This window comes from Callospermophilus lateralis, chromosome 7 (genome assembly GCF_048772815.1).
Source record: "Callospermophilus lateralis isolate mCalLat2 chromosome 7, mCalLat2.hap1, whole genome shotgun sequence".
Taxonomy (NCBI): domain Eukaryota; kingdom Metazoa; phylum Chordata; class Mammalia; order Rodentia; family Sciuridae; genus Callospermophilus; species Callospermophilus lateralis.
Genome location: NC_135311.1, coordinates 28,801,702 through 28,820,101, shown reverse-complemented (window position 1 = coordinate 28,820,101; position 18,400 = coordinate 28,801,702). Strand labels below are relative to the sequence as shown.

Here is an 18,400-nt window from a genome sequence, read left to right as displayed (position 1 = left end):
CAGTACTAGTGCTGACGTAATGTACTGTAATGGAAACTCTTACACACTGTTGATGGGATGGAAATTGGTATACTCTGTAAATCAACCAGGCAGCATTCTGGTGAAGTTAAAGGTGTGTGTTCCAGCAATTTCACTCCCAGTTACATACCCCTGGTATCTAAACTGGAAGAAATTCTTGATTTTGTACACCAAAGACATTACCAAAAGTTTATCTAGTATTGTTTATAACAACAACAACAAAAAAAAGGGAAGCAACCTAAATATCTGTAACCTGTAAAAAGGATAATTTCCTAGTCCTAAAATGATGATGAAAATTAATTAATGGCTGGGGCTCAGTGGTAGAATGCTTTAAGCTACCATTGTGTGAGGCACTGGGTTCTATTCTCAGCACCACATATAAATTTTTAAAAATTGAATGAATCTCACAAAGAAAGCAAGTTGTAGAATATGTACAGTATGATGCTATTTATAAATGTTCAAAATAATGCAAATAATGCTGCATGGCCTAGAGATACATATATAATGGAAATATATAAGATATATAAATATATTTATATATAAATATATAAAAGAAATTATGAAAGGAATCACACAAAGGGAGCTTAATATGTTGTTAATGTTTTATTTGTAAGTTGAGTATTAGATGTCAGTATTATACCTCTAAAAATACTACTTAATTTTAAAAAGATTGAGTAGATATGGAAATTCTCTGTATTTAATATTTACTAATTTTATTGAAAAAATATTTTGAGGACCTTGCATTTTAACTTGTTTCCTGACTGGCAGTAAACCCATCATCTAATGAGCTCTTAAAATGGAAAGGAATTACTTAGAAAGGAGTAACAGTATAGTACTGGGGATGTTATTTTGATTTTTTTCCCCCAAAATTGAAGCCCTAAAGCCTTTTCCTTATGTTTTTACTTAATTTAAACCACCCTGTAGTTTTTTTTTCTTGAGACTATGTGGATACTATAAAACCAGTTATTATAAAATGCCTTTTCTAAATTAAGAGGTAATGTTAGTAACCAGTGGTTAGTTTCTAACCAAAATGTAACTTCCTTACATCAAAGCATTTTAGAGGGAGTATATATTTTTATGTAGTTGGTGTGGAAAATAATTATTCTTTAAAAAAATGTATGTCTCCTCCTTTTGTAAGAATTTATGTATCAGACTTTAGAACTGAATGTGTAGTGAGGCTGAATTTGTACTCTTAAAAGATTCCTTGATTCATTTGAATTAAAAATTCTTTTACAAAGGTGCCCGCCCCAAGTTGGGACGCCGACACAGTATGGAAAATATGGAACTCATGAAGTTAACACCAGAAAAGGTTGGCCATTTTATGTTTTAAATTTTATGTACTGTTATGAAATATTTTAGTAACTTTTAATTTAAACAAAATAATCTGCATACACCTCGTCCTTTGTGGCTCTCACTTAAAATTTTGCCTTAAAAAGAATGGGAAAGGGTGCAGTACAAAATTAATATGTACAGCATGTTGTCACTTGTATAAGATAAATGCATATCCTTTGTGGATTCATAAAGCATTTCTGGAAAAGCATGTCAGAAACTTGGCAACAATTATGACTTCTGGGAAGAGGACTGGGTGTCGCAGTTAGGCTGGAGATACTTTATATACCAGTTTGAACTGTTTTGAATATTTTACCATGTAAATGTATTACTTTTTTTTAAAATTAAAAGATCAGAAAGATCAATAAATAATCAGGAAGCTTTTTTTTTCTTTTCAACTACATGACCAGCAACTATAATCAAGAGGAAAGTGGTTTTTCTAGCTGCATTTTTTTTTAACCGACAAAGTACTTTTTATTCAAGATGCATCCTCCTTAGGCTTTTTTTTTTTGCGGGGGGTGCGTTACACAAGGAACTTCATAATAGGAAAAAGGTTATTGGAAAACAAATCAAGGCTACTTTCTTCCACCTCCATTTAACTTAGTTTTACATTGTTACAATAGGCTCTCATGCCCTCATGGTGTATTTTTAGAAATAAGTTTTTTATGAGATAGGTTCATTATAGCAACTTTAGAAAATTCCAGCAAGAAAATTGAAATAATCAGTAATGTCAACTCATAGTAACTAACTATAATATGTTGATCTTTTCATTTGGCATTTTCATTTGAATGTTATCACATTTTAGGTGCTATTTTATAATATATAGTCATGTGTTAAGAGCATTTTTCTATGTCATTATTCTTTTGCCCTATCATTATAATAACTAGCATATGATGTTTTAATATTAACTCTTTTTGAATGAATAGCCTTCAAAAATCCGACATCTAATTGTCTTGATCTCATATCCAAGAGTTCTTATTCCCATCAGTTACAGAGTTTAAAAACTCTGGTAACTTCTGAAGGACCTTGAGATTCCTCCCAAATATCTAGCTCTTACCTTCTGAGTAGTTTTCAAATATAAATCTATTAAGTCCACACTTTTTTTTAAAGTTAGGACAGTTTTAGTCTGCTTTCTTCTAGTTAGAAACCTACTAATAGGTAGCAGATTAATTTGTTATCTTACGCCTACCTGTGTAATGGTATAACTAGAATTCTTCTAAATTCTATAAGAAGTTTACTGGAGTCAATCTGGTAATTCTCCAAGAGCCAGGTTTTATCTCCATTTAAAAATATTTTAGTGGAGTTGATTCCTTTTTCCTCATAATAAATTTGCCAGAGTTCATTATTTTATTACTGTCAACAAAGAAGCACATGTAAGGAAAACGGAGAACTCTGGGTTCAAAGTTGCAGCTTGGGCAAGAGTGCAGTGAGAGGGGACTTTTGAGACTTGGATGTCTGAAAAGTTGTGAAAATGTCTTTTTCCTGGTAATTTTGATGACTATAGAATTCTTGGTTAAGGGGTGGTCAGAGTGAATACTTAGCATGCATAAAGAGTAGGTTCAGTCCTCAGCATACATGCAGGAAAAAAACTGGGGTTGGAAATAACTTGCCTTCATAATTTAAAAAAAAAAAATTTAAGTTGTTGATGAATCTTTATTTTATTTATTTGTATGTGGTGCTGAGAATCGAATTCAGTGTCTCATGCATGCTAGGCAAACGCTCTACCACTGAGCCACAACCCCAGCCCCAGCCTTCATGATTTTTAAGATGTTAACTCCACTTTGGATTCTTACATTCAGTGTTATGAGACTGAAAGTCCAAATAACTACATAAGAAACATTTTTCCAATTTCAACTTGAGTTTTAAGTACAGTTTTATGTTCTCACACCGATCAGTAGGCCATGAAATTGATTCTACCAGATAATTTCCCTACCAGCTATGTGTCTCATTCCTGTATATGAGCCTCGGAGTAGGGGTTATTTTAATTAGTACTTCATAGGAGACTTTTCTGAGTAGAATGAAATGTAATTGCCGGGTTTCTGTTCTCGAAACTAAAAGGCTCAGGGGTCACTCCAGTTGAACTGGGCTAACTGGGCTGCACAAAATAACCACACAAGAGACACAAATACCTTTTTCTTTGGGGTTGCTGTGATGGCTACTTGACCTTAAGGGTCTTCAGAGAGAGAGAGAGAGAGAGAGAGAGAGTGAGAGAAAGCGCCAGCGCGCACGCACGCGATGAGGAAAAGATATTCAAATGAGGCAAGGGGTCAGGTTTCAGGGGGCTGAGTCTGTCTTCTTGTTGTCCACTGTCAGCAGGTTGACTGACACCTGGGTAGGCCACCCCCAAAGGCACAGTAAGAGAAGGGGACACACACACAAGGCACTTCCATGGAAGATTCTATCTTAAACAGGGCAAGGGGTTATATTACAAAGGAACAGGTGAGCGTAGCTCCACCCATGGGGCTGTAACAAGACACATCCATGCACGGGACACCGCCCCTCGAACCCAAGAAGGGAGGGGAAAGCTCTGTCACATTTCTGTGACTGAGCGCCTCAGCACCCAGCCGGGGAGTGTGACTCAGTCATGTGCAAGGTTGGTCTCCCATAGTATATCTCAATTGGGGTAGGAGTTTTATTGTATACTTGAAATTTGTACATTTTACCAACACATGAATGTCTTCTATGAAAAATGTGCAATGTGAAAATTGTCAATTGTTATATAAGAACAGACCTTTAAAATTATTTGCACTTAGGATGGAATGTTAAAGCTGCAAATGTCCTAGGGCTATTGTAAGTACTATATATTCTTCCTTCATACTGAATAAATATTTGTTATTTTGAGTCTGTTAGAGATTGCCATGTGTATTTAAAGCAGATCTAGATCTATATAAATTGGTTTTGCCTAGTGGAAATTTAGCATGTGTTAGTGAAAACAGTTTTTTATCATCAGAAAAATTGCCAGTACCATGGACGTACTAAAGTTTAATTTTTATGGTAAAAAATTACACATGCATCCAGAATTTCCAGTTATAACAGATTTTTATGTAGCTCACATCCATACTACTTTGTATCTTTCTCCTAACACATTTGATATAAGCTCTTTAAAATACTGAAATACACTGAAAAGGGGGACTTACTAAGAGATCTGAAATTCTCCTCCCATCCCAATAGTCAGTGCATTAACATGTCAGGTTAATGATAAAAGAAACCAGAGTTGGGTTTTTTCATGTCTTGCTATTCATCTGTAATTTTATAGGTACAGAACTGGAACAGTGAAATTCTTGCTAAACAAAAACCTCTCATTGCCAAACCTTCTGCAAAGCTACTCTTTGTCAACAGACTGAAAGGAAAAAAATACAAAACCAATTCCTCTGCTAAAGTTCTCCAAGATGCCAGTAATTCTATTGACCACCGAAATCCGAATTCTCAGAGGGTATGTTTTTGAGTATTGTGTTTTGAGTAGCAACCTACTTTAGTTTTCTTATATTCATCCTGAATTTTTGGTCAGATAGATGGCATAAAATACCTTTGTTATTTAGAAAACTTGTCCATGTTTTCCTATCTTTTATATTTTTTTCACAGCCAGAACAGGAATTACTCCATTCATAAATAATTGCTTCATTGTTTTGGATAGTAATTATCACTTTGTGTTGCAGGTACTACTGTTTGCATAAATATTTTGTTTTACAGTGCTGGGGATTGAATGCAGGGCCTGTTCAAGGACTTTTATTTTGAGGTACTGAGATGTTTGAACTCAGGGGTGCTTTACCACTAAGCTACATCACCAGCCCTTTTTATTTTGAGAGAGGATCTCACTAAGTTGCTAAGGCTGGCCTTGAATTTAGAATCCTCCTCCATCAGTCTCCCAAGTAGCTGGGATTACAGGCATATTTTAGAATGAAAAGTATATGCTAGCTCCTCTTATTTCACATAAAGTGGAGTCCAGTCCTGTTAGTACTGCATACAAGGTCCCTATTTTGACTTCTTTCCTCCTCTTCCCCCACCTCTTGTTGTTCACTGACTACTACAAATCTTCAGAAATGCATATTAATCAGTATAAACCATCTCTAAACTGAAAAAGCATATTCAATCTTATGGACTCAACACAAATACAAGCTGTGTAATTTTCTCTAAGAATAAATCACTTCCTCCTTAGGCCTATTACATTTTGTATAAATATGCCTCTATTATATTACTTACATTATGGAAAAAATTTTAACATTGTATTCATTTCAATTGAAGCCTTCTAAGTAAAAATATTGAGAGGTCCCTTCTTCCCTACAAATATTTAATTATTACAAGTTTGTTTTTTGAGGATCTTCAAATATTTAATAAAAAGATCTTGGAGGGACTTGAGATATAGCTCAATGGCAGAACACTTACTTTGCATACACAATGCCCTGGTTCTGTTCTCAGTACTACCATCAAAAAAAGAAAAAAAGCTGGGCACAGTGGCACATGCCTGTAATCCCAGTAGCTAAGGAGGCTGAGACAGAAAGATTGAGCCAGCCCCAGCAACTTATCGAGGCCCTAAGCAACTCAGAGACTTTGACTCTAAATAAAATACAAAAAAGAGCTGGGGATGTGGCTCAGTAGTAAAGCACCCCTGGGTTCAACCTTGGTACCAAAAAACCCCAAAACTTGTAAATATTATGATAGGAAAATATACTTGCTTTCTCACTTAACTAAACTTGAATTCTGTTTTTGTAGAATCTTAGAACTGAAATTTGAGTCTGAGGTATACATCTGCATCACACATACAGCCATGTGCCACATATGCAACGTCTCTACTTATATAATAGTATATACCACATGGCTTAGCTGTGTAGTAGGTTATACCTCCTAGGTTTGTTTGAGTATATTGATGTTCACATGAGGAAACTGTTTTAACAATGTGTTTCTCAGAATGCATTGTTAAGTGATGCATGGCTATTTACATAACTCATTCATATCTGTAGCAGTTCTCTTGAGACTGAGGTACATTTCTTTGGTCTTATAAATATAGAAATTAAAGGCTGAGCTCAGTGGCACATGCCTGTAATCCCAACAATTTGGATGCAGTAGGATTGCAAGTTTGAGGCCAGCCTCAGCAAATTAACAAAACCCTGTCTTAAAAAGATGTAGCTTGGGGGCTGGGGATGTGGCTCAAGCGGTAGCACACTCGCCTAGCATGCGTGCGGCCTGGGTTCAATCCTCAGCACCACATTACAGACAAAGATGTTGTGTACGCCAAATACTAAAAAATAAATATTAAAAAAAAGATGTAGCTGGGGATGTAGCTCAGTGGTAAAGCACCCCTTGGTTCAATTTCTAGTACCACACACACAAAAAAAGAAATACAGGAATTAAAACTTTTTTGTTAGGGCTGGGGTTGTGGCTCAGAGGTAGAGTGCTTGCCCAGCCCATGTGAGGCACTGGCTTGGATCCTCAGTATTGCATAAAAATAAATAAATAAAGGTATATTGTGTTGGGCTGGGGATGTGGCTCAAGTGGTAGCGTGCTCACCTGGCATGCGTGCGGCCCGGGTTCGATCCTCAGCACCACATACAAACAAAGATGTTGTGTCTGCTGAAAACTAAAAGATAAAATATCAAAATTCTCTCTCTCCTCCCCTTAAAAAAAAAAAAAAAAAAGGTATATTGTGTTCATCTACAACTAAAAAAAAAGAATTTAAAAAAAAATGAAAAAAAATTGTTAGTTGGATTGAAATAACTTTTTATCACCAAAATTGGTTCTTTAATTCTTTTTGAAAATTTATTTTTAATCTTAATCCTATACCTTTTGCATTTGAGTGCATCATATTGTTGATTAATGACCTGAGGAGAATGGGAAATATTTTATATTTTTTCTCCATTTTAGAAAATCAGCGCAGATACTGTTGGAGATGAAGGATTCTTTGACCTGTTAAGCCGATTTCAAAGCAACAGGATGGATGACCAGAGGTGCTGCTTACAAGAAAAGAACCGCCATGCAGCTTCTTCCACTCCCCCGAAAGGGACGCTAAAAAGTAAGTTATCTGTACTGCTGTTCTGATTTTAATATTCTTGATATTCTGGTGCTTTATTTCTAAGAATTCAGTGCTCATCATAGGAGATAAAATAAACGAAACTGAATCCAGGTATGCTTGAAATGCTGGCATTTGTACAGTTCAAAACAAGGTTCTTTGAGTTCTCTTAAGTAGATCTGTGTTTTTAGTCCAGCGCTTTCCACTGTATCATTTTCACTCCCTAGTTTCTTTGGGGCTGGGGTTCAGTTCAATGGTGGTGCTTGCCTGGCATAGCCCTGGGTTTGAACCAACAAAAAAATGAGGGGAAAATGATAGTTGTACATAACTTATGATTGTATATAATTTGTAAATACTTCATATCTGGAATAAAAAATGAAAAGCCTGGACTGGGGTTGTAGCTCAGTGGTAGTACACTTGTCTTGCACGTGTGAGGCACTGGGTTCCATCCATAGCACCACAGAAAATAAATAAAGACATTGTGTCCATCTACAACTAAAAGCTTACACAGACTGAGGAGTCACCTATGGCTAAGGCCTGCCTAAGTCTTAGGCCTACAAAAGGTTACTTAAAATTTCTTATTTTAGTTACTAAAATATGACTTGTGCAGATCAAGACTTTCCAGTAGCACTTTAACTCAGTTCACTAAAATTCCCATCCCAGGGATGGACGGAAAAAAACTATCTCATTCCACCTGGTCTGAGAAATTATTGTAAGAAAAGCAGTTTACTCACCTTCTCAAGTCTACCCATACCTTATAGATTTGGAAAGTCGAGTCAATAAAGGAAAATATAGACAAATCTGAATAACCTCCAGGTGGATCATCTGAGGTACATTGGGGTTGTGCTTCCCTCCCTGCCAATGAAAGCTACCACCATCTTGTCAAAGCCTGCCAGACACAGCACTGAAAGGAGGAGGTCAGGACAGGTGTTAGGAAGGCAGTATGTATGAGTGTACCTTTTTCCGGAGGGAAAGGGAAGGGGCAGGGGATTATCAAGGATAGTGGAATGTGATGGATATCATTATCCAGAGTTCATGTATGAAGACACAAATTGGTGTCAACATACTTTATATACAACCAGAGATATGAAAAATTGTGCTGTATACATGTAATAAGAATTGTAATGTATTCCACTTATTTTTTTTAAAAAAATCAATATAAATATGTTTAAACATTTTTGTAATTTTTTGGACTTTTTTTTCCCTATTCATAGCGCCATATGTTTCCGTGGTGTCCCCCAACACCGATGAGTTTTTAGATCTTCTTGCCAGCTCACAGAGCCGACGTCTGGATGACCAGAGGGCCAGTTTCAGCAATTTGCCAGGACTTCGTCTGACAAAAAACAACAATCAGTCAGTACTTGGCCGACTAATGACTAATGACAACAAAGAGCCTGATGAAGACTTCTTTGATATCCTTGTAAAATGTCAAGTAGGTCTGAATAGTCTTTTTTTTTTTTTTTTTTTTTTTTTTTTTAAGATGGGGGCAGGTACTGGAGATTGAACTCAGGGGCACTCAACTGCTGAGCCAACATCCTCAGCCATTTTTTGTATTTTATTTAGAGACAGGGTCTCACTGAATTGCTTAGTGCCTTGCCATTGCTGGGGCTGGCTTTGAACTCATGATCCTCCCACCTCAGCCTCCCTAGCCACTGGGATTACAGGCATGCACCACCACACCCATCCTGCATAGTCTTTGAATTCTGTATATAGCTCAGGTTCTCATGTTACAGTGTATACTACATGTTATACTGGTATACTACTTAGTTTCTATTCAGGAAGGGTTCATTTTATATTCTAAAGTTATTATCTACTTACTCATGATTATGTTCTAGACATTGAATATATGTACTTTACCCCGCATTAGTGAGAGAAACAGTAAACAAATACACATATTCAAACATTTATGAAAATTATGTGGTCAAGCAGTGATATTTGGTATGAAAAAAGTTGAAAAGGATGAAGGAGTTGGAGGACCCTCTATTTTACAGTGGTTAGATAACTTTCTGGATTTTTATTTGAACAGAGACTTGAATAAAGTGTGGCATACAGCAAGTCCCCTATAGGATATAATAACTGAGCAAGTTCAAGGAAGGGCACTGTGGCTAGTGTGGAAAAAGAGAAATGGAGAGTGGTATAAAATGTAGCCGGACAAGTAATTAAGGCCTTGTTCAAGTGGGTTCTTGTAGGCTGAGATGAAGTTTGTGTTCTAAATCTGTGAGGAACATAATAGAGTTCTGAAAAATCATCCTGGATACTGATATATAAATGTAAAGTAGCAAGTATATTAGTACAAAAACCAGCCGCAAAGCTAGCATGGTAAAATAGGCAAAAGAGATTGGTAATCTAGACTAGGGTGACAGTAGTAATGATAAGTAGAATAGAGATATTCTGGCTGATTGGCAAAACCTGTTAATAAATTGGATGAAGGTATGAGAGAAACTTAAGATGACTTATTTTTGCTTTGAAATACAACTGGGTGAATGAATGATGGTGGTGAAGACTGGAGAAGCAGGTTTGGAGAGAAAAGTCCTGAGTTTTATTTTAGATATGTTAAACTGGAAGGAATCAACATATAGCTGGAACTAAAGCCCTGAGAAATTATTAAACATACACAAAAGGTAAGGTGGAAACCAAGTGAAGAAAGTATCTTAAAGAACGTTCAAAATGTTGCCAAGATGCCAAATAAGATAATTAATAGATTTGGCAATGTGAAGCTCATTACCAATTTCAAAAGATTGTTACAAAGGGGAGAGAGTAAGTATAGAAAACTTTCAAGAGGTTTTGATTATAAAGAGAAGCAACAAAACTGATCATTAGCTTAAGGGAGACATAGGGTAAAGATACATTTTTCTTTGGATGATAATACATCATGTCTACAGATGGAAATGGTCAAGTAGGGAGGGCAGCCACTATCACAGCAGGAAGGTAACATAGTTTTTGCGTAGGAAAAGCTATGAGATGGAAAGCAGAATATTTGTGTACAGCTAGAGATGAGAAAAGTAGAAATTCTCTGACTTCTCTGGTTGCTTTTATTTTCTTGGTAAAAAGTAGGGCCATTAGGGCTGGGGTTGTGGCTCAGCAGTAGAGCGTTCATCTAGCATGTGTGAGGCCCTGGGTTTGATCCTTAGCACTACATACAGATAAATAAAAGTATTGTGTCCACCTACAACTAAATTAATTAATTAATTATATATTTTTTTAAAGTAGGGTTTGGGGACATCACAAATATGAAGAGAAAAAGTGGAAAATAGCTGACTTTGAGAAACGAACTTGACTAGGTTAAAGTAATAAGATTACTGAGCTGAGGCCCCACATGAAGGTCACTGGAAGTAGGACCATTCAGTGCAGCTGTACTTAATCAAGGTTGGTATTTTGCCAGAGAAAGGTAGTTGAAGATATATTCCAGGGAGTTATTTTAATAGTGGACTTTGAAGTCTAGGCAGTAGGAAAGAAAGTAAGGAAATAAGGAAATGAAAGATACCTAATAACAAAGCATTAAAATATATGAAGTAAAAAGTTGATAAAATTTAAGAGAAAATGAACTCTTGTACAATAATAATTGCAGACTTAAGTACTCCATTATCAATAATAGATGTGACAGTCAGCAGATGAGTTGGGGAAATAGAGAACTTGAACAACCAGTAAACCAACTAGACTTAGCAGACATGTGCTACTCTGCCCAACAGTAAGAGCATGCACATTCTTCTCAAGTGCACATGGGATATTTTCTAGGATAGACCATACTGAGTCTCAGCATATTTAAAGATTTTGACCACAGAAGATGAATTTAGAAGCAATTACAGTAAGAAATTTACAAACTTGTGGAAATTAATGTTATTAACCAAAGAAATCAAAGGGAAACTGGAAAATACTTAGAGACAATTGAAAACATAACACCCTAGTTAAGGCACGAAACAAAGGAGGCACCAAAGGGAAAAATATACAACTGTAAATGCTTACATTAGAAAGAGAAAATCTCAAATCAACAATCTAACTTTTTTTCTAATTCCTTAAGTTATAAAGATTAGGCAAAGGTAGAAAACCAATAGAAAATCAACAAAACTAAAAGTCATTCTTTGAAAATATTAACAAAATTGGCAAACCCTTACCTAGTCTAATAAAAGGGAAAATTAAATTTCATTTATGTATAATTGTTAAAGTGAACCCAATTATTATATACAACTATAATGCACCAATTAAAAAAAACTTACTAAATCAAAATGAAAGTGGGATATTATTACTGATTCTACAGATACAAAAATAAATAAGAGAAAATTATGAATGACTATTAACAAACTGTGTAACAGAGATGAAATGGACAGATTACTAGACAAAACCTACTAAGAACAAATCATAAAGAAATGGAAAATAAACCCATAACTAGTAAGGAGGTTGTACTAGTAATCAAAAACCTCCTGGCAAAGAAAAACCTTAGACTTGACAGTGTTACTGGTAAATTCTACCAAACATGTAAATTTCTCAAAAAACAAAAACAAAACAAAAAACCTTTCTAACTCATTCCGTGAAGCCAGTATTGACCTCATATTAAAGCTATGCACAATGCTGCATACCTATAATCCCAGCAACACAGGAGGCAGAGACAGGAAGATCACAAGTTTGAGGTCAGCCCTGGCAACTTGGCAAGACCCTGTTTCAAAACAACAACAAAATTTTTTTAGAGGGCTGGGGATGTAGCTCAGTGGTAGAATACCAGTGGGTTCAATCTCTAGTTACCTACGCCCAGCCTCCACCAAAAAAAAAAAAAAAGATCTTCTGAATTGATGCAAAGAAACCACCTGGCAGAATTCAAGATTCTCATGATAAAAACACTTAAGAAATTAAAAACAGTATGAGGGGTAGCTCAGTTGGTAGAGTGCTTGCCTCACATGTACAAGGTCCGGAGTTCAATCCCTAGCACCACCCACACACACACAAACACAAACAATATTAAACCGCTACAACATAAAGCCATATGAGAAACCCACAGCTAACATTACACCCAATGGTAAAATAATAAAGCATTCTAAGATCAGGAACAAGAAAAAAATGCACACTTCTGCTGCTTCTATTCAACACAGTACTAGATTTTGTAGCCAGAGCAATTAGGCGAGAAATAAGACATTCAGATTTGATGAAGAAGTAAAATTATCTTTGTTCACAAGTGATATGATCTTATATGTAGAAAATCCTTGTCGGGCTGGGGTTGTAGTACAGTGGTAGAGCACTTGCCTAGCATGTGGGAGGCACTGGGTTCAATCCTCAGTACCACATAGAAATCAATGTCCATCAACAACTAAAAAAAAAATTAAAAAAAAAAAAAAACCTATGAAAAAAAAGAAAACTCTGTCAGAGTGATGGGGCACTCCTGTAATCCCAGCAATTTAGGAGGCAGAAGCAGGAGGGAGGATCTCAAGTTCAAGGCCAGCCTCAATAACTTAGCAAGGCCCTATAAAAATAAGGGGTGGGGGGCTGGGGATTTGGCTCAGTGGTTAAGCACCCCTGGGTTCAATCCTCAATGCCAAAATAAATAAATATCTTAAATATTTTACTTACACACACACACACACTATTAGAACTAAGCAATGTATGAGGCTGAGGCTGTAGCTCAGTGGTAAAGCATCTGTTTTGCATGTGTGAGGCACTGGGTTTGATCCTCAGCACCACATAGAAATAAAGATACTGTGTGTTCATCTACAACTAAAAAAAATTGAAAAAAAAAAAAGAACTAAGCAATGTAGCAGGATACAAAATCAACAAAAATATCAGTTGCATTTCTATATTGACAATGAATTAGAAAGGGAAATTACAAAAATAATTCCATTTAAAATACTAAGAAATTAATCAAGGAGGCAAACTACTTGTGCAGTGAAAACTACAAAATATTGCTGAAAAAGATAATGGGAACACATTCCATGATCACGGATTGAGACTTATTATTAAAATTCCCCTACTAATCTGCAGGCTGCAAATTCAGTGCATTCCCTGTAAAAATCCCAATAGTTTTAATTTGCAGAAATAGAAAAATCTGTCTTAAAATTAATACAAAATCTCAAAGCCCCAAATATCCAAAACAAGAGGAACAAGGTTGCTGGACTCAAATTTCCCGATTTCAGAAGTTCTTGCTAAGCCACAGTGACCCAAACAGTAATGTACTAGCATAAAGTTAGACATAAAGACTAGAATAAAATGGAAAGCCCCAAAATAAACCCTTGCATATCTATATATATATTTTTTTCTTCCTCAAATGATTTTTAGCAAGGGTGCTGATTTCTTCCTTTTATACTGCTACATAGGTACTGCAGACTGGGTGTTAGTAATAAGAAATTTATTTGCTCACAGTTCTGGAGCTTGGCTCTGGCATGGCAAAGGTAAGGGTCTTTGTGCTGCGTCATCCCATGGAAGGGTAAAAGAGTACAAGAACAAAAAAGCAAGAGGCTTTTGGAGAGGTGAGGGTTGGGAGGGCAGTAGGGATCGAACTCAGGTTCTTGCACAGTTTAGGCAAGTAGTCTACCACTGGGCTATACTCTATCCCTGAACTCACTTTTATAGTAAGCCCACCCTTAAGGTAATTAACCCACTCCCAAAATAATGCCATTCAGTCAGAGCCCTGTGGACTAATCACCTCTTATTAGCCCTACCTCCCCAAACTGTAGTAATCAGTTTCCAAAAGATGAACTTTGGGGGACACATTCAAACCATAGCATGTGCCAAGATCATTCTATGGGGTAAAGAACAACCTTATTAAAAATGGTCCTGAGAAAACCAGATGGTCATGCACAAAAGAATGAAATTGAACCCTTACCTAACACCATATGCACAAATTAACTCAAAATGGATCAAAGACATAAGCATCAGAACTGAAATTATAAAACTCTTAACAGAAAGGGAGAGAGAAGGGAAATTGCATGGAAATGGAAGGAGACCCTCAGGGGTATACAAAATTACATACAAGAGGAAGTGAGGGGAAAGGGAGAAAAAATATAAGGGGGAGAAATGAATTACAGTAGCGGGGTTAGAGAGAGAAGAGGGGAGGAGGGGGGATAGTAGAGGATAGGAAAGGCAGCAGAAAAAATAAAAAAGAAAACTCTTAACAGAAAGAAGAAAGCTTCATGACACTGGATTAGGCAATGATTTCTTGGTTATGATACCAAAGGCACAGGAAACAACAACAACAAAAAAAAACAAACAAGTTTGATGTCATCAAAACTAAAAACCTCTGCATCAAGACACCAACACCAGTAAAATGGCAACCCACAGAAAACATTTAAAATCACATTATCTGAAAGGATTTAATACTGAGAATATACAGAGTCCAAAAACTCCACAAAGAATCAACCTGACTTAAAAATGGGCAAAGAACCTAGATAGGCATTTTCTCCAAAGACAGCAAGGACCTGGCAGGCCTGTGGGAGCACCAGATAAGGAAGAGGTAAAGGACACACTGAAGTAAAGGACTGTTGGATTAATTGGAGGCCGCTGTAAGCTCAGCCTAAGGAACTTGGTGAGACTGTCTCAGAAAGGGTTGGGAATGCAGCTCAGTGATAAAATGGCCCTCATACATTGCTTAGTTCTAATAGTGTGTGTGTGTGTGTGTGTGTGTGTGTGTGTGTGTGTGTGTAAGTAAAATATTTAAGGTATTTATTTATTTTGGCATTGAGGATTGAACCCAGGGGTGCTTATCAAGAATATGACAGGAGAAAAGAAGAAGAGTGGTCCAGGTGTAATGTGGAGTGTGAAAGCAGAGCCTGCGAGGAGGCAGATAAACAACTGCACCCTCATAGAGTTAAGAGGTTAAATGTTAAGGCATGTAAATGCTTAGCACAGTGCCCAGCGATGTAGTGGGTATTCAGTTACCAGCCATCAATATTTTTTTTTTTTTTTTTTTAGGGGGTGGGTACTGGGGACTGAACCCAGGGCCATTTTACCACTGAGCTGCATTCCCAACCCTTTCTGAGACAGTTTCACCAAGTTCCTTAGGGCCTCACCAAGTTCCTTAGGCTGAGCTCAAACTTGTGATCCTCTTGCTTCAGCCTCCCAAGTTGCTGGAAATTATAGGTGTGTGCTACCGTGCCCTGTCAGTCTACTCTTATTGAGTTATAATACCAGAAATTGCACTGTAGACTTAAAAAAAAAGTTTGTTTTAGTTATAGGTGGACACAATATCTTTATTTTTATGTGATGCTGAGAATTGAACTCCCAGTGCCTCACACATGCTAGACGAGGGCACTATCTCTGAGCCACAACCCCAGCCCCTGCATTGTAGACTATTTTAAATTCTTTATTTGATCAATACTATTTCTAATATATTTCTGATATAAGTTATAATTGTAAAAGTAAAATTTGAAGGAAAAAATCAGTCTGGCCTATTTCTTTAACAGATTTTACTGCCTAAGACAAAGGCAGACAAACTTTAAAGGACCAGAGACAATATTTTAGGCTTTATAGACTACTTGGTCTCTGTTGCAGCTGCCCAACTCTGCCATTACAGCAGAATAGCCAGATAAACAAATTTTTGTGATAAAGTGAAGCTTTCAAAAGCACACATTGGGTTGATATTTGCTGTCCTAAGGATTTTTAAAGGTACTGCTTCAGGGCTTTTGTATGCAACATTTAATTTCTAAAGCTCTGCTTTGTTGTATTGTTGATGCAAACTGTGGTTAAGATTATAATCTTGAACCATCAGACACGGATGACCTTGCATTTTCAATTAATACTAGATTATTTCTTGTGATCAATTATAATTAAAATACTATGACTTAACATACTTATTAAACCCATGAAACTGTGGCTATAGTTTTACGTGATACTATATTCTGATTCTGTAAGTCATTTTAAAGGAAAAAAACTGTTAGGTTTCAGGTCTTAATGTCTGAAAAGAAGCAAAGTAAATTTTTACAGCTCCACTTCTTATTATGACTAATGGACATAGCTTGGTGTTTTCCTTCCCTGAAGTATTTGTTTTAATCTGTCTTGTAAATTTTTAGGGGTCCAGATTAGATGATCAAAGATGTGCTCCACCACCTGCTGCCACAAAGGGTCCAACGGTACCAGATGAAGATTTTTTTAGCCTTATTTTACGGTCTCAGGCGAAAAGAATGGATGAACAGAGAGTTCTTTTACAAAGAGATCAAAACAGAGACACTGAATTTGGACTAAAGAACCTTTTACAAAGCAATGCTTTGTTGGAATTTAAAAATTCAGGAAAATAATCAGCAAACAACTAATTGCTATGGATTTTTCTTTTTAAAGAAAAGACTTGTTTCCTTTCAGAACACTGCAGGGAAATCCAATCTATTTTTTTTTTTTTCCCTAAAGAGGATATATAGCACTGTAACATAGCTTGAAATGTTTTTAGAATGATGTACATATTTAATTCAGTAGTACAGTAGTGAGGAATGAATGTTGCTCTGGACACTCACTTGTGGGAGGGTGGAGATGTCTCAGAAGGTGCTTCATCCACTTCTGTGATTATTGCTTGGGATTCTGTTCTTTGGCAACTTATTAGATTCCTTTATTGGTATTTGTAAAATAGGAATTCAAATGACTCCTGCACTAGAATTTAATCCTCTTGCTGAGGTAATTTTTTAAGCTCTTTTTAATATATTTAACCATGGATATAATAGGAAATTATGTTGTTTAGTAAAAACAAAGTACTTGACCAATGTAAAAATGTTATGGACTTATTAAAAAAAAAAAAAAACTTTCTCTAAGAAAACCTATTTTCAAAATATTTTTAGGCCAAAACCAATTAAAGGAAACTCTTAAGAAATAAACTTCTTTTAGCATGTTTTGGAGTACTTGTCTCTTGTGTTACATAACACTGCTATAAAAAACTAGTAGAAAAACATATAAAGAAAAACACAAAACATGTTATATCAAGAACCCAAGCTACATAAATAGAAAAGAAAAAAAGACAACAACTATGAAAATCAGTATAGAGGACCCTCAAAAGACTAGGCATGGAACTATCATATGACCCAGCTGTATCACTCCTCAGTATTTATCCTAAAGAATTAAAGTCATTTTACTATAGTAATACATACATGCATACCCATGTTACAGCAGCACAATTCACAAACTACGGAACCAGCCTAGGTATCTATCAACAGATGAATGGACAAAGAAATTGTGATATACATACATACACAGTGGAATTATATTTAGCCATAAAGAAAAATGAAATCATATCATTTGTAGGAAAGTGGATAGAACTAGAAAACCATGAGGTTAAGTGAAATCAAACTAAGAAGGTCAAGAGTCATGTTTTCTCTCATACTCAGAAGCTGTAGAGGAAAGGGGAAAAAGGTGGAGGTGGATGTCCTGAAAATCAAAGGGAGAAGAGTAGAGGTAAGGGACCAAGCGGTGCAACACAGGGAGAAAGCGGGTGAGTGCTGGTGAGTGAAGGTGGCCAAATTATGTTGTTATATTGTGTTCATGTACAAATATGTAACAACAAATTCCATCATTATGTACAACTATAATGCACCAATAAAAAAACGGAAGAGAAAAAAATGAAGCATGAAAGGCATGAGTTAAGACCTTGGCTGTCCTCAAACACTGCCCTCAGTGCATAGACTGAATGTAGTTTATAAAGTTACATAATAGATAAATAAGCACAGCAAAGACAAGGAAGCAACAGAGCACAGCCTGGACTGAGGATGAATCACAGAATATGAACACCTACCCCTGGAACAAACTGGTAGAACTTATTCAACTCTGGTTGCTTCTGATTCCACAAACTGAGATGGCACCTGGGTCTGTGACTTTTCTCATAAAGTCAGATGATTCTGGTGGGCAAAAGTGAGACCTACTTCTCTAAAATGGCCATTGTTAAAATTTTAAAAAGTTACACAGTCACAGCCTGGAATTATATTAAGAGCTCAAAAGAAAAGAACGATTTTCTTAAAGTCACACAGGAATTTTGTCAAACACATTAGGTTAAAGCCAGGATTACATTAGTTTCATAAGTTATATATAAGGTATGATATCCTGAATACCATCATTTAAAAAACCGCAGATGTTTTATGCAGGAGTTTTTTATTAAAG

The 18,400-nt window shown here is 36.2% G+C and overlaps 1 protein-coding gene across 2 annotated transcripts in view; it reads left to right on the top strand.

The window, feature by feature from the left end:
- The window catches only part of Gpsm2 (G protein signaling modulator 2), a 60,552-nt gene extending 43,468 nt beyond the window's left edge, over positions 1 to 17,084 (top strand). For both annotated transcript variants that reach the window (XM_076861630.1, XM_076861628.1), the window contains 5 exons: positions 1,257 to 1,327; positions 4,604 to 4,780; positions 7,207 to 7,354; positions 8,566 to 8,783; positions 16,339 to 17,084. In XM_076861630.1, the coding sequence (XP_076717745.1) occupies positions 1,257 to 1,327; positions 4,604 to 4,780; positions 7,207 to 7,354; positions 8,566 to 8,783; positions 16,339 to 16,563 (839 nt within the window). In that variant the 3' untranslated portion in view covers positions 16,564 to 17,084. The remainder of the gene's footprint in view (positions 1 to 1,256; positions 1,328 to 4,603; positions 4,781 to 7,206; positions 7,355 to 8,565; positions 8,784 to 16,338) is intronic.
- The last annotated feature ends 1,316 nt before the right edge of the window (positions 17,085 to 18,400 follow it).